General features: G+C 46.8%; 2 protein-coding genes across 2 annotated transcripts in view; both read right to left on the bottom strand.

Moving 5' to 3' along the window:
* Window positions 1-16,128, bottom strand: part of Agbl4 (AGBL carboxypeptidase 4) — a 1,177,749-nt gene that overhangs the window by 190,911 nt on the left and 970,710 nt on the right. The window lies entirely within an intron of this gene.
* Window positions 1-16,128, bottom strand: part of Bend5 (BEN domain containing 5) — a 46,229-nt gene that overhangs the window by 4,027 nt on the left and 26,074 nt on the right. The window contains exons 4-5 of the mRNA XM_051171889.1: window positions 9,285-9,433; window positions 3,650-3,863 (exon numbers count right to left, since the gene is read on the bottom strand). Of these exons, the coding sequence (XP_051027846.1) occupies window positions 3,650-3,863; window positions 9,285-9,433 (363 nt within the window). The remainder of the gene's footprint in view (window positions 1-3,649; window positions 3,864-9,284; window positions 9,434-16,128) is intronic.

Below are 16,128 nucleotides of genomic sequence, written 5' to 3'. Positions count from 1 at the left end.
GTGAAAAGTAAAAACATCAAGAGATTCCCATTGGCACGGGAAGCCTGAAACCCCAGCTTGGTTTACTCTGCCATAGCCAAGGGTCCAGAAAGCCTCCAAGGGGGCGGGGAGACTGAACTAGGTACTGGGTGCTCTGGGATTCAGGATGGAAGCACTCAGTGACACTAAGAGGTCAAGAAAAATCTCTCAAGGGGCCGGGGAGGGGGGATAAGATCTCAAGCAGATCTACTGTGAGCAGCAATAGCTGGCACAACAGGATAGGGAGAGGGGATGTGGCTGGTCCAGGCGTGAGGAATAATACTTGAGAATCCCCTGAGGCCAGAGTGAATGAGGCTTGCTCAGTTCATTCTGCTAATAACTAAAAACTACTGCCAGAGATACAGCCGGCAGCCAGACTGTGAACGTGCCGGCATGACATGGTCAGAAGTTGACTGCTAATCGTGGGGACTCTGAACTGGCTGGGGTGGTTGGGCTGGCTGGGGGTGAGGGTGAGATGGGGTCATGTCTGCTTTCAGAGAGGTCTCTCCAGTTACATAATGAGGGAAAGGGTCTGGAGGTTTCAGGAGAGAGAGAGAGAGAGAGAGAGAGAGAGAGAGAGAGAGAGAAAGGGAGGGAGGGAGGGAGGGAGGGAGGGAGGGAGGGAGGGAGGGAGGGAGGGAGGGAGGGAGAGAGAGAACATGGCTAAGCCTGAATTATGAGAGTAGAATGGGTCTGGACAGACAGAGAGGGATTAAGAGATGTTTAGAAACAGGAAAGATGGAGAGGCAAGCATGTTGGAGGGGGAGGGAGATGTACCCCTCTGCATACGCTATTCATTAAGAAAGGGAACACAAAAGGGCTCTAGGCTGCATGGGAAAGGCCAAGGCTCTTAAGTGCTTACTCTCTCTAAGTCTCAAACAAGATGCTCATAAAGCTGAACTTCTAATGGAGAAGAGGGAGAAAGACAGTCAACAAGTAAGTAAGAAATGCTGTGCAGAGCCTTTAACAGGGGCAGTGCGACAGACAGAGGTGGAGACAAGAGGATGACTAGGAACTTGTGGCCAGGCTGGGCTACAGAATAAGATCCTTTCCAAAAAAAAAAAAAAAAAAAAAAAAAAAAAAAAAAAAAAAGAACAAAAAATAAAGCACATAAGTGTTCAGCCAAGGAAACAAAAGAAGAGGGGGAAGTGATCAGTGAACAGCTAAAGATTTCCATTAGCTGAAGAGAAAGCAGAGAAAGAGGGAAAGTGAGAAGTCACGTCTAGTGTGGCTCAGGGTCAGTCCAAGGCCTCGGGCTTCCTGTGTTCAAGCCTTCTTTAGGGCTGGGAACTGCACTGGGCACTAAACACGCAGCAGTCAGCTGCAGTCTCTTGTAATGGAGGCAGACACTCAGCTGTTAATTTCATACCAAACCACAATAGTTATCTCAAGCTACCTGGGACCTGCTGAGCCACATTCTGACTTGTGTAACAGAATTGAAGGTTGGCATCTCCCGAGCAAAGCAGGGCTGCCTTCCCAAGCAAGGCCTTTCTCAGGGCGACCTCTTGAATAAAGATGCTCCATTTCAGACAGCAGCTGACTAAAGGTTGCCCCTTATTATCTCAAAATAAATGGCTGCCTTCTTTATGAAGCTATTATGAAGTTTCATGAAGCTTCACAAATTCATTCCGAGCTAGCCAGGAGAGACACCTGTGCTGCACCAGAAAGGCCGAGAACGAGTGGGTTTGAATCCAGACTCTGAAACCTCATAGCTGTGACCTTAGCTTCCTTGACCTTTAGAACATACGACATAACTGGTCGTTCTCTGCCTGTGTTCCAACCTTAGTCTGTGACAGTGTTGGCGCTCTTTGATCTCCCCAGGGATCGCCTCTGCAACTGATGGCGTCTGAGGCCTCTGCAAACCCAAGCTGCTCACTGTGGCTTTCAGTTCGCTGTAAGACTGGCTCTTACCCACCTCTCTGATGTCACTTTCAGCTGTGCAGCCATTTCTCTCTCCCCTGAGCTGCTTCACTTGAGCCTGCTGGTCTCTGCCTGACCCACTGTTCCTCTGACCTTCCCAGGCTGCCTTTTGCAGTGGCACTCTTAGCTGGATGCCATCTGTTCCAATGGGCCTTCTCCCCATCAGAGCTGATACAGACCTTTGTCTCTTCGTATCGTGGATGAAACTCAGAGAACCCAAAGCTGCCTGACTGCATCATAGATGTATTTGTCATTTGGCCCCAGAATGTGCTCAAGTATAAGACCAGCTCAGACTAGACATTTGCCAGACTGAGTCTTACTTTGTACATCAAAACGTGGCAGACCTAGACATTTAGAGAACAGTGCTTAGGAACAGACTCCGAAGCCACCCCTGGCCTCCTGGCTTTCCTCCGCATACTACTATAACCTGGGTAGAAGTACCTACTACCCCCATGGCCTAGTTTCCTTATCTGTGAAAAGGATAATAACAATAGTAGGACTGCTACCGGGGTAGTAAGTTAATGTGTAAAAGTGTTTAAGACAAATATTGCTGTATTATAATGGGCTATAACAAGTACTCATAATAATTAGTGCTTACTGCATTTATTCTGGTCCTTATACTATGCTCCTTACTTTGTACTGGCTATATAGTACTATTGTTCCTATATTTATTTTCACCAAGAGACTGGGCTCCTTGTAGATGCGCTCTGTCTTATCCTTTGTGTTTTTAATGCCCGGGAGAGGGTCCAGCAAAGAGTAAGGACTTAGGAAATGGAGGGGGCGGGCAAGCGAAAGAAGAGAATGGGAAGGAGCCAGGCATGGTAGCGCACCCCTGTAATCTCAGCACTCTGGGAGGCAGAGGCATGTGGGTCGCTGAGAGTTCAAGGCCAGCTGGTCTACAAAGCTAGTCTAGGACAGTCAAGGCTACACATAGAAAAACCTGGTCTCAAAAAACAAAACAGTGCAAAACAACAACAACAACAACAAAACCAAAACACAAGGGGAAAAAAAAAAAAAGGAAAAAACCAGCAAACAAAAAAGGAGAAAGAAGATTGCAAAGAGGAAAGGAGGGAAAGACGGAACAGGGAAGCAGAGGAAGAAGGGAGGAAAGAAGGATGGAAAGGAGAGAGAGAGAGAGAGGGAAGATCGGTAAGGAGGTATGGGTTGCAGCCATATCTTTGGATGACAGATGATGCCCTAATTCTCTGCCTGCCTTCCCCAGCTCCAGAAAGAAAGCTGCATAAACAGCTCTATCTCATCGACTGCTCTAGACATGACTAAAATAAGAAGTTTCCCCAGCCTCGACCTTTGCTGCTCTCTAGACACAAGGTGCTTGTGCCTCCTGAGGTTCTTCTCACTCACCTCACCCCACCTCTGCCTCTGATGAGCACTGAAAGGCCCTAGTCAGCAACCCCTCTCCCTGGGACTCGTTGCAGCTTTCCCAGCGAGGGGCATCCTCCCCTCCTGACAACTCCCAGCACAACCACTGTCCCCTGAGTTGTATTTGTGCCACTGTCCACATTCATTTGTCCTGTCCAGAGTGAGATCTCTGACCACAGCTATGACGTGTGCCTCTATGCTCCCATGTCCCATTCAGGGCCTGGCATATAGAGGCTCCAGGAAGCGTCCACCTAACTGAACCCCGCATAAAACATTTGTGACAGAGTGAAGGACAGGCAGTCCAGCATTGCACTCCCACTAGGTGAGCTACCTCTGACGATGCTTAGCTTGTGAGGAGAGAGGGGTGGCTTCGGGATTGCATCCTTCTTTTTTTTTGTGGCAACTCCAGTGACACTTCTGTTTTTCAGAACATCTGTTCCCCAGATCATGACTGCCAAGTTCTTCGTGTACTTAGAATCTCCTTGGGTTACTTGTAGCTGGTGCCATTTCTCCTCGTCAACCCAAATCCCGCTTCCCAGATGGACCTGAAAGAGGTAAGAACACCACACCTGTTCAGTTCGACAGGAAGACAGCTGGAGGCCGCTTCTGTCCTTTCAAACTCCACTTCCCCAGTGTAAGGGTTTCACGCCACAGATACAACAACAACATCTCTACTGGAATCTCTGCAATACACCAGGCCTAAGGGGCTATGACAGCATTGTCATTTCTGATGGGAAAACCAAGTCCGGAAAGGTGAAGTGACTTTAGAAGTCACCCCACTCTTGAGTGGCAGAGCTGGAATTCTAAACTGTACTTGTGTTACTACACGGCTGCTGGCCCAGCCATGCCCAGGACACATATGCTTATGTGCGTTACACTCTAGAAAGATCAGACCCTCTTGTACCTGCACACTCTAAGGCAATACCTCCCGCTAACATGGTGGAGGCTGCATGCAGGGCAGCACTCAGCCAGCTGCAATAATCACTGGTGGCTAGGCCTCCTTTCCAAGATTTCGCTATATTTGGTCTGGGTGTGGCCTAGACATCAGGATAGTTTAGCTCCCTAGATAATTCCAATTTAGAGCTAAGTTATAAAAGCCCTGCCAGTTGGCAGGGGCAGAGCAGCTGCCTGGCTCTGCAGCCAGCAGGCGTGTGGCTGTGTGAGCCCTTCCCCAGCTCAAACTGCAGTTTCCCTATCTACGAAGTGGGAGACTTGGATTTCATCTCAAAGTTCATCCTTCTGGCTCAGAACACCTGGCATTTTAAGAAATTAAACGCAACCACAATGTATCCGGTTTGATTTCAGTAGCACACACACCAGAACACAATATCGTGTGGCCTAGAAGAGAAACAGCCAGAGTGACAGTGAGAGCCAATAAATCACTCTACCTTCTCTGCTTCCACAATGTTGAGCAATGATCTACAGCTTTAAAATGTGTCCCCATATTTGGCCCTTAACAACTTGTGGACCAATAGTAATATTCATTATTTTAAAACAATAGTTCTAACATTTAATAGACATTGCCCTTTAGGTTGAGTTTCTGTTGTCCTTATGGACACAGAAATGGCCTCCATGGGATGGAGGGTAGGGGCCTGTTAATGAGATGACCTTTCCAAGTGATGTAAGAAATCTCTGCCAAAGGCCCCTCTTTTTTTAAAGACCTGCTGATCATCACCAAGGCATGGTCAGGAGACGTCTTGGAGAGGTCCTGGCTTGAGATGGCACACATGAGCGCGTGCACGTGCACGCGCACACACATGCACGCACACACACACACACACACACACACACACACACACACACGCACACGCACACACACACCACACACACATTGATGGCAGAATGTAAGAACAATTGCTCAAGAAATGATTAAAGATCCCACTGAAGTTTGGCATGTAAAGGAAGGTGGACACAGGGATGGGCAGCCAGGCCAACCTTCATCAATTACCGTGGTTTTCTATCTATCAAAACAAAACAACCAGGCAGCTCACTCTAGTTGCTAAGCAAATGCTAGACACGGCACATGGCACGCCTAGCTTCGCCTTCTTTTGCTCAAAAGATCATTCAGCCCACTGTGGGAGGGCTAGGGAACCAGACCCACCTGGCCTCTCTGTGCTGAGCACTTCAGTACTGCAAATCAGTTTGTTCTGCTCAGAAAGAAAAGAAGCCCTGGGCTGAGATGTGCTGCCTGGGGCTGGCTTAGCAGCCAGAGCCCAAGGTCAAATTTGGCCTTTTTCCCCTGTTCACTTCTGAACTGCAGATGGGCAGTCTGTGCCAGGTGGGTAGCATGCTGAGTGCAAGGCCCAGACGGACCTGTGTCCCTCCCTTGATGACACTCTGAAGCCAGCCACACAAGCTTCCTGAGATGGGAGGGAGACTAGGGAGTTTGCTCTAGACTAGATTTTGAAAGAGAAAACCAGAGACATAAGCAGCAATTCTCCTGCATCAGCCCTTTGACAGCACTATACCACCTGGCTTGATTTATTACTCTGGGAGAGAGATGAAGTCATGTAAGCCAGTGTTCTAGAGGAAAAAGGAGCCACATTTCTGAGTGCCTATAATGAACTCAACTTCCTTAATCCTCAGAATGGCCAAAGGGCTAGAAGCAGGTAGAAACTGCTGTTCCTATTTTACACATGCGAACACAAATTTGAGGAACTAAAAATCGAAACTCAGTCTGAAATCTGAGTAGCCTAGCTCATGCCCTCCTGGCCGGCCCTGATGGAGCCCGAGTGCCGAGGTGGGGCTGATGTGGCTGAAAAGTGCACAGCTACCACAGCAGTCCCTGGTTATTATAGGTTTCCTTTGGTGTCTTCTGCACCTGCAGGCCACATCCTGTGCCAGCTCCCAGTATAGTACACTACAGGAAGATGCAAACTGGAACACAGCCCGGATGACTGGCTTTCTCTCCAGCGGCTGCTCCATGCACCTCACCTTGTAATCACTGACAAGCACCTCCCTGAAACATCGCTCTTCTCCTTTGACTAGATGACTTCCGCAGGCTTCAATTCTGTGTCTTTATGTCAACCCTTTGAAAACTTGAACAACTTCCTATTTCTTACATCAGACATGATCTCCTCAACCTGCCTCCATTTTATCACTAAACCACTAAGTCCATCCCTCTCTAAAGGCCCTGAACACATCTACCTCTTTTCCTCCAGTGCTGGGACAGGAAGAGGATGGGTTCTGAGCGGCCACGCCCGGGTGTAGATGCTGTCTCTTCTGTCAGTTGATTAACATGGGCCAGTCACCATATTTGTCTGAGCCTCATTTTTCTCAAACAGACAGCTCATCCTCCAGTTCACAGAGGGGTAAGCCAGACACTAAATGAGATGAACAGAGTGTGAGAATTTACGGCCAGAGGCTGCTACACCCTTGACCTTCTTTTCCATCAGCATCTCTGCCCTTGCATCTCTCTGGTCAGGAAAGGAAGGGATGTCCTTAAGATGACAGATTCCTGTCATTTTCAGGTACTCGGATTTTCATTTTACCCAGTCCACAATCTGGGAAAGATTGCTTAGCTGCCACAGGGTTGCTACGCTCCCTGTGAAGTATCAGCCTACCTACAGCCATTACTGAAGCTGGGAGAGGTCAAAGGCTTTCCCCCTTCTGCCTCCTGCAGAGTGACCAAGACTACTCTAAACTCAAAACAATATTAAACATATGGACATATTTAATATATCATTATGGCTTCATCTCTGATGAGCAGCTCTTCCTTAAGAGAACAAAGAATTTTCTAGCATCCACCTGAGTACAATGGCAGTGCCATAGCATGGAGAGAAATGGTCCCTTGGTCTCAGAAAGATCCATCACAGGTCCACGCTGAGCAATGAGACAAGGGCTGCTGAGAGCAGCACATTCATGGCTGCCTGGTGCAGTGTGCAGTTCCCAGGGGCACAGCAAGACAGACTGCAAAGAACCTTGGCCTAGGAACTAGGAGATCTGGTTTTTGGTTGCCTCCTGTCTTTAACCTGTAGCACAGAGCAGATGAGGCCCTGCTCTGGGTGCATTTTCAAGATCTGTTACTTAACAGGTAAGTCATGAGGCAGATTGTGTAACGGTCTTTGCAATCTTATAATTCAATGAGTATTTTTTTTTTTAAATAAAAACATCTTAGATAAAGCACATCAGAATCAGAAAGTGATCTATGGGGCAAGCCCATTTCATGAAACCATGGTAACATTTGATCAAAATGTTACCTTCCCTTGTCAGAGAAGGTTATAAAAATATGGCATCTGATAGTATGGACTTCAAGAACTACTTTGTGAAGTGTTTTACAGGATGAAACTGATTTCTAGTAGCAAATGGATCAGGTTCCAGCTTCACAAGCCTTGCAGAGATTCGGTCAGGCAAGACAGCAGAGCCAGGAACAGTCACAGGGCAACCAACTACCGGCATGTGGCACCTACTGCCTTGAGCTGCCATCCGTTTCCAATGTCTGCTTCCTTTCCTCCCTGTCCACAGAGTTCTCTACCTGACTACAAATTAGTCTCAAAGAAAAGCTGGGTGAAATTTAAAACAGCGGCTGGTAGAAAGCAAAAGAGGCATTTTCAAGAGGCGGCGTGTTTAATGTGTGTGTTAAAAATTAAATAAGGTTTCTGAGGCCTATTTTCTTGGGAAAGAATGCTACTTTTGCAGCAGAGCTCAGAAGCTGCCTGGCAGCCTTCAAAGCAAGAGACAAACAGATTTCTCCTGGAAGCAACTTAAGAAAAATTCTTCAATCACTCCACAATGTGGCCACTGCTGAAAGGAAATCAAGAGACCTGGAACGCTTCTCCCATAGTCTCTTCAGTTTGGAAGGTTTACCAAACTTAGACGCACACTTTCACTCCCAAATGGCCTATAGAAAGCATCAATCCCATCTGCTTCTTACAGACAAGGATGCATAGGCTCAGAAAGGCCAAGGGCCCGCCTGACGTCATGCAGGAAGTACAGAACTAGAGCTATGCTATGAACTAAGACTCAGGCTTCCAGCCTCCACTCCTCTGCAAAGCTTCCTGGGAAAGGCTGCTGAGCGAAGCGAACACAAGGCCTGTGGGCTGCTCCATCAAGTCCTGCCTGGCACTGCAGAGCAGTCAGTGGTCAGTGAAAGACGCAGGGCATGGCAGCACGTCCAAAAGAGCCCTGAAGATTAACAAGTTTCCTTTCCATAACTCGACAACAATTTCTTCGGTTCAGTCTAGATAGTTGTGTGTGGGGGGCTATATCTAGACAAACCAAGTGAAACAATCGTTTCTTTTCACTAGGGAACAGTATCAACCAGAGTCCACCCAAAACATGAGGCAAGATAAATGAGCTGACAGAGACGACTCTTAGGGGCCAGGGAGAAGTGAGTCTGAAATGTGTGTGGTAGTGGATGGAGTGTAACACTAAAGCTGGATTTTACCAGGGCCTGGACAAAGGGATCCGACAGACTTCTCCTTTCCACCGGGGATTATGTATTCTTTCATGATTTGCTTTCAAGTGTCATGTGAGAAAATAGGAGGCATTATGTGCAGCCCTGGAGCACTGGGCCAGTGACTCAGCGACAAGGAGTATGGCTCATTTACTCCTCTATCCCCAGGATCTACCCGGGAGCTGGGAACATCTACCTTGCAAATGGTGAATGAATGTACACCGAGTCGCTCTCTACAGTGAGTTAACCTTACACTCTGGGTACCTGAATTCATGGGAAGGAAGGAAGAATTTCAAACTAACAAAGGAAGTCATTTAAAAAAAAAACTCTTTGCCATTAATAAGCTATTTAAAAATGCCAGGTTAGTTATTTTGACATAATAATTTTTTAAAGAGGAAGATGGGGAAGTCCTGGCAAACCTATGCTATGATGTAATAAAGTCCACAGTCACCAGGGCCTCGGCTGGGAGGCCAGGCAGTTCCACGGGGGTTCAGAAGGCCCAATGGTGTTCTCCACCTTCCCTCTGACTACAAGCACCTGGGGGAATGGATGTTGAGCTGAGGAACACTACCTTGCCATTGTCTAGGATATACTTGTCCATGACAGGCGCAGGAGCGGGGTAATAGGACGACGTATTTGCTTCCTCACTGAAAGTGCTCCGTAACTCCGGCTCGGGCTCGAGACATTCTGACTTTACTTTTTCCAAGTCAATGGCGGGACCTAGGCAGTTAAGAAAAGAGATCTGTCTAGAACTCCAAGGAAAATAAAAGGCAAATATTCTTAACTATGCATCTATCAGTATATGGTGGCACTAAAAAAAAATAGCTAGCTGCTTATCTTTTTGTCCTTTATGCTACACTTAAACCCAGACTTCAAAACACTATTGAGGCATGAATGCACAAGGTGGAATGAAAGGGCAGGAATTAACTAGACTTTAGTAATTACGTATGATTGAGGACAACTTCTAGGGTGTCAGTGTCTATGCAGAATGGCAGGAGACTCAGCTTTCTGCATAGGAAAGAGGCTCTGTTCAGACTGCTGGAGAAGCGATGGTAATTACCAGAATATGCAAACTGTGGGCATACCAACAAACTCAACTCTGAGGCCTGTGATGGCGAGGGCCATGTGGACGAAGGGAAATCAGGAAAGCTATGGGGGAGAGATGAAAAGGACTTCCCCTTCCTGGGACCTAGGATCTGAGCAAGGACATTGTAACCAAGAAATTAAAATACAACACAGAGTAAGCTACTGATTGCCCAATACAGCGATCATTCACTTTTTATTTTAATGCAATCAACACAAATTACATGAGATTTAAATAGTGAAAGGAAGCTGGGGAAACAGTTGCTGTTTCTGGAGGGCCTCTTTTTTTTTCCTACTAGCTTTGATAGCAACAGAGTATTTTTCTTTTTACGTTTTCTATTGTGTCTTAATTACCAAGGAACAGAGAAAATGGTTAAATAAGGCCAAATGATTCGATTAACTTGTCTAGGAGACAACTTCAAAAATCATGGAGCTGTACATTGCTCTGCGTTAACCTTAAGTGAGTGGCAAAACTGGAGTGCATCTTCTTACCCTGGTTGTATGGACAACTGGGTACAAAGCTTTTTGTTTACTGAATCCTTGCATAATGATCCAGTTGCAACTTTATGCTCAGTTGCCCTATTCTAGATTTTGGCTGATAGAGTGACTGTCTCTTCGAGTTTGTAGCCAGAAGTTCTTATGACAGGGCTTTCCAGAATAAGAGTACAAACCCTGAGTTGCTGGCAGCTAGCAGCTGCCCACTGCAAGAGAGACTCCAAAGATGTAAGCATAAACTTTGCACAAAGCTGACCACCAAATGGGTAGAGGTCAGATGGTGCAGATGAGAGCACATGCAGTATCTTGGTACAGACTGAGCCCCATTCCTGGCTCTGCTGTGTTGTAGTTTCGTGACTACAAGTAAATGAGCTGCAGATGAGGAAGCTGGTTGGGTGAAGAACAGAATCACTCTTATCTTTCTGACAGTGCCTCCTAAGTGTGCCCTATGCAAGGCTTAGCTCTTTAACTTCCACCCTTATGCACAAAACCTGGCAGGTATTTTCCAAATGTTTGCTAAAGAAGAAAGGATAATAACAAAGAATGCATCCAAACTCTCTGAAGTACATGCCAAAGTTTCTCCTCCACAGGTGTGAATTTTTAAGATATGAATAAACGAAACATTTGGTCTTTCCTCTACTTCCCCATAAGGATGGGTGACGTGCTTCCTGTCTCATCCTACTGTGATGTTCAGTGGCAGGAGAAATGGGCTGAGAAAGCCATTGTATCCACTGGTTCCTAGATCATCTTTGTAAAGTCCTTGAAACCTTTTCCTTCTAAGAGGGAAGACTGTTAGGCAAAGGCTTATGTCCCTAATCCCAGCATTCATGCCTGGGAGGATCAGGTGTTCAAAACCTGCCCCATCTGGATAGCAAGTTGCCAACCAGCCTGGACTACATGAGACCTTGTCTCAACCAAGAACTGTAATGGCTCAATGGCTACCAAAGATAACTCTCACATGACCATGACCTTGTGACTCCTTGCTTACCACCCTCTTACACTTAAAATATTAAGTCCCCCACCACAACCATGAAGGCCCAGGACAGCCAGCCAGCCTCTATTTTATAACTTACAAGCTGTGTGTGCAGCTAACTACCACTCTTGTTTTCAGTATCGCCCTGTGAAGCTCTTCAAGAGCACACCTTTAGTCACAGTGCAGCTGTAGATCCTGGAGTAAGACCTGGCTCATGGCAGGCTCTTAGAAATTCTCTGTGTCATGAGAGGGCACAAATAGCTAGAACGGGCAGGTCTTTCATAGGGATGGGCAAAGATTCTGAAGGCTCCACTCTAAGTAGCACGTTGGGGAAGAAGTGGAGAGAAGAAGGAATGTCTGTACTTCTTTGTACAGCCCAAGAAGCAGAAATCATGACCGGATCAATTTCAGAAGCTGCTAATGATAATAGACAGTCTGGGGCTATGGTTATAGACAAAGGACTCTGCACTGACACTGGCAGAGACCAGAAGATCAGGAAGTGAGTGTCATCTCTCAGGTTCCAAGTCCTGTCAGTCTATTCTCCCGAGACCCCTCTCTAGAGCCCCACACAGACACCTTCTTTTTGGTGACTCAAGACCTGACTCAAATGATGCTTCTTCCATAAAACCCTGCCCTTCCAAATAGAGGCAGTTCTCCCTCCTGGCTTGGGACTGAACACTGGGTTAGAATGTACTGTAGGCTGGCTGTGACTTTGCTCCAGTAGAAGTAAGTGTTCTAGCTTCCTTTGTACCCTTCCTGACACCATCCTCACTCCATAGATGCATCTGGTGTCTCAACTAGGCTGTGAAGTTGAGCACAGGCAGGGACTGGACTGTCCTTTTATGTCAGAGACCAGGGGGCACGGGGCACCGGGGAAAGGCTTAGCGCAAGAGAGATACACAACTCAGACCTAGCCCCACATAAAAGGGGGGACAACGGACAAGAGGAAAGCGGAACGAGGGAAACAGAGATAGGGAGGCGGATAGCAACAGCGCGACGACACACACAGACACACACACAGCACACACAGACACACACATACACACACATACCACACACACACACACACACACACACATACACACAACACCACCACACATACACACACACACACAGACACACACACACACAACACACACACATACACATACACACACACATACACATACACACACACACATACACATACACACACATACACACACACATACACATACACACACACACACATACACACACATACACACACATACACACACACATACACACATACACACACACACACATACACACACACACACACACACACATACACACACACACACATACACACACATACACACACACATACACACACACATACACACACATACACACACATACACACACATACACACACATACACACACATACACACACACATACACACACATACACACACACAGACACACATACACACACAGACACATACACACACAGACATATACACACATACACACACACATACACATACACACACATACACACACATACACACACACACATACACACACACACAAAGACACACACACACATACACACGGGGAGAGAGAAAGAGAACAAGAACTTCAGAGTCTAGCACCAGTGTCTACTCAGTAATTAGACCCCACTGTCCATTCCTACACATCTACTTGGCACTTACTACTGACTCTCTAAGTCATGGACTCAGTGAGTGGGCACCCCCTGCTGGTATGTTTTTGCCCATCATACCTACCACAAGACCCTGCACAGAGGCCTTATAACCACTTCTGCCCCTTTTCCTATGGCCAGACTCATCTCTCCAGAAACTAGCAGAGCGCTGTCAAACATTGAAGCTACTGTATTGGCTCTCAAGGAAGAGCATTTCAGACCAGTCTGGGTCAGAGACATTCAACACCAGTGGTACTTCTCTGCAACAGCCCCCTCCCTCTGGCACACTGTGCAGAAACACGAACCAAGCAGCCTCAGCAAAAAGAGGGGGGCACTGAAATGGTTTTTCAGCAGACATGGGTATGTCTCCAAGACAAATGATCTTAGGAAAGTCACTTCAGCTTTCCTTCTTACAAAAAAGGGATGTCCAAGGGATACCATGCAAGCTGGTGATGACAACCGAATAGCCGAGGACCACGGCAGGCACACGACAGAGGATCAGAGCATCGCAGATGAATGGGCCAATGAATCAGTCAGTAAGGCATGTGTTCAGTATTACAGAATCAGGAAAGAAAAGGACAAAAATCCAACAGAAAACATCTCAACAAAAAGCCCCATGTTGTTTCATTGGAGAGCAGAGGGAGGGCCTCTAGTGCTTTTAATTTAAGATGTTGGGGTGGTGTGTATGTGTGTGTGTGTGGGGGGGGTGGGAATCATTTCATTGCAAATTTTAGTCGGCTCCACTCCCGATGTTGGCAATTTACATCTCATTACAACAAATGCTTCAGATTGCTGTTTTGCTTTTTAAAATTTCTGAGGCATTGTTCTGCCTCAAACACATGTGACCAAATTAGCCACAATAATAAGCACTTGCGCTAGCAGACAACACTGTGCACTCTGGCACAGATATTTTAGGTAACAAAGGAACTTTTTTTCATTTCGTGGGAAGAGTGGGAATAAAAAGAAAGGCCTTTTGATCCACTGGCATGCTGGTAGTGACACACACTTGAGGTTTATTTTGGGGAAAATACACCTTCCACGAAGAAAAACCTCTCAGCCAAGTAAAGAAAGCTTTGACAAGGGCACAAAAGGTAGTGCCAGTCTCTCCTCCTCCAGGCGGCGTTCAGGGACCCAGTCACCACACAAGCTCTAACACATAATTCACACAAACCCATTCAGCATATAAGCTCTGACACACAACCCACAGGAACCCACTCACCACACAAGCGCTCTGAGAGACAGTGAGGATTCCAGAACAAATAGAAGATACTTCAGCTTTTGCAGAAGCGCATCCTTCAGCACGTGAGACACTATTATGTCATACACAGATGTGATGGGTGCACAGTGGACTCAGGCTAGGAGATGCGGGCTAGACCCTGTACCCTGTATCCTCTACCTCTCTAAGCCCTGGTGATTCCTCTTGTAAAGTGAGGACTGAGCCACAGAGGAAAACAGTTTGTTTGCTGATGCAACATAGAGATGAAACTGTACTATGCTTTACTCTTATCTTCATCCTTAAAAGTTGACTCTTGATGTGATGATGTCAAGGAGATCTAGAGGTCACCTGTGGCTTCAAATCATATACACGTTTGGACATTATCACTTCTGACTTATTTTGAAATCAAAGAGTTCACAATGTTAGATATATCCTTAAAAGAACTAAACCATGTTTATTTCTAGATGGTGGTAGTGAGTTTGAAGTACACATCTAGTTTACTAAAGTGCATACTCCTGAAAGCAGACAGAACACACACACCGTGGCACACAGGCATTTTAGATTTAGAGAACAGTGACCTTTCTTAAGAGGAATCGGAACATGGACAGGGATGTAAAACAATGAAGGAAATGAGCGAGAGCCTTGGGAAGAGGAAGAGGATCCAGGTAGAGCAGGTGGGCGTTACCTCTGTGGCCTAGGGCAAAGCAGCTGGTCAGCCTCTGTGGACCTTTCCATGCCCTCGAGGATGGCCTGGACCACTTTCACTATGCACCTTCTTAGCTTCTACAAGGGCAGAGGCAATCTGGCCTCATTCCTTCGGTGTGAATCTATTATGTATCTAACCAATGCCAGTGATCAGCTACGTGGCTTTGAGAGATTCATTCTCAAGTAGCTGGAGAAATAGGGGACTGACGGTCACAACTACTGTGTATCTGGCAAGAGGGCTCTAGACCAAAAGCAAAAGCAGCCATGGCACATCTGGAGAAGACTAGGGTTGCCTCAGAACAATGGACATACACTTGGAGGATGGGCAAGTGGCGGTTGCGTAAGGCCCTTGATGAGGTTATCTTCATACAGTGAAGGCAATGGAGACAAAACTCCCTGCCTGACCACAATATGGGCAGTCTGACAATCTACACATATAGACTGTAGGGTAAGTGCGGAAGTGATCCTAGAAGGCAGAGCTGGGCTGAGTGTGGTCTAGGAATGTCGTCAGCACAAGTGGCAGCTCTTTGGTCCTTGGCTCCTTCCCTCTTCATTTCCTGAATGTAGTCTGTGAACAAGAGCTGCCACAGGCATTGCTGGGCTGAGGCAGAAGTAATTCTGGCATGAGGCCTGGGCTGGGTGAGATCCCAGTAGCCTACATGGAGGCCTCCCAGGTTGGCTAGGCTCGCAGAGAATCTGAACCAGAGAACGGCAGAGCAGAAGTGAATGTGAGAAAAGGCATGAAGCCCTTCAACAAAAGGGAAAGTACTTTTCCTTAGTTTGAGGACCCTTTTCAGTGACATGTTGGAAAAGGACAGAGGACTGATACCTACTGACTGTCATCTGTGTAATGTATCTTACAACAAAAAGTCTCCTTCAAAATCTTTCCCTTCACTGCCACTGTTACTAACTGCATAACATCTCTGAGTAAGCCCTAAGTGCTGAGACAGAGGCAGGGCAGCCACAGCCTTGTCCACTCTTGCATCCTCGTTGCCTGGCACCTGTAAGTATTTAAGTAAGTGCTCAATGAAAGAGGTTAAATCTGATGCAAGTCCTGAGGGCTGACCTCGTTACCTGCTGGGAGGTTCAGTGAGGCGCAGTGACATGTGGAAGCCTCACACGCACTGACTGCTCAGGGTCCTCGGGCTCTCTGGAACCTTGTTCCTTCAACCTTGTACCTCCTCATCTACCTCCACTTTCCAGAAGTTTCACACGCTTCTCATTTCCTCTAATTCCCACACTGCAGGACCTTTACCTCCTCTGCCCTTCCACTAC

Source organism: Acomys russatus, chromosome 29 (assembly GCF_903995435.1).
Source record: "Acomys russatus chromosome 29, mAcoRus1.1, whole genome shotgun sequence".
Taxonomy (NCBI): Eukaryota; Metazoa; Chordata; class Mammalia; order Rodentia; family Muridae; genus Acomys; species Acomys russatus.
The sequence above is the reverse complement of the archived record's forward strand: the minus strand, read 5'-3'. Positions and strand labels throughout refer to the sequence as shown.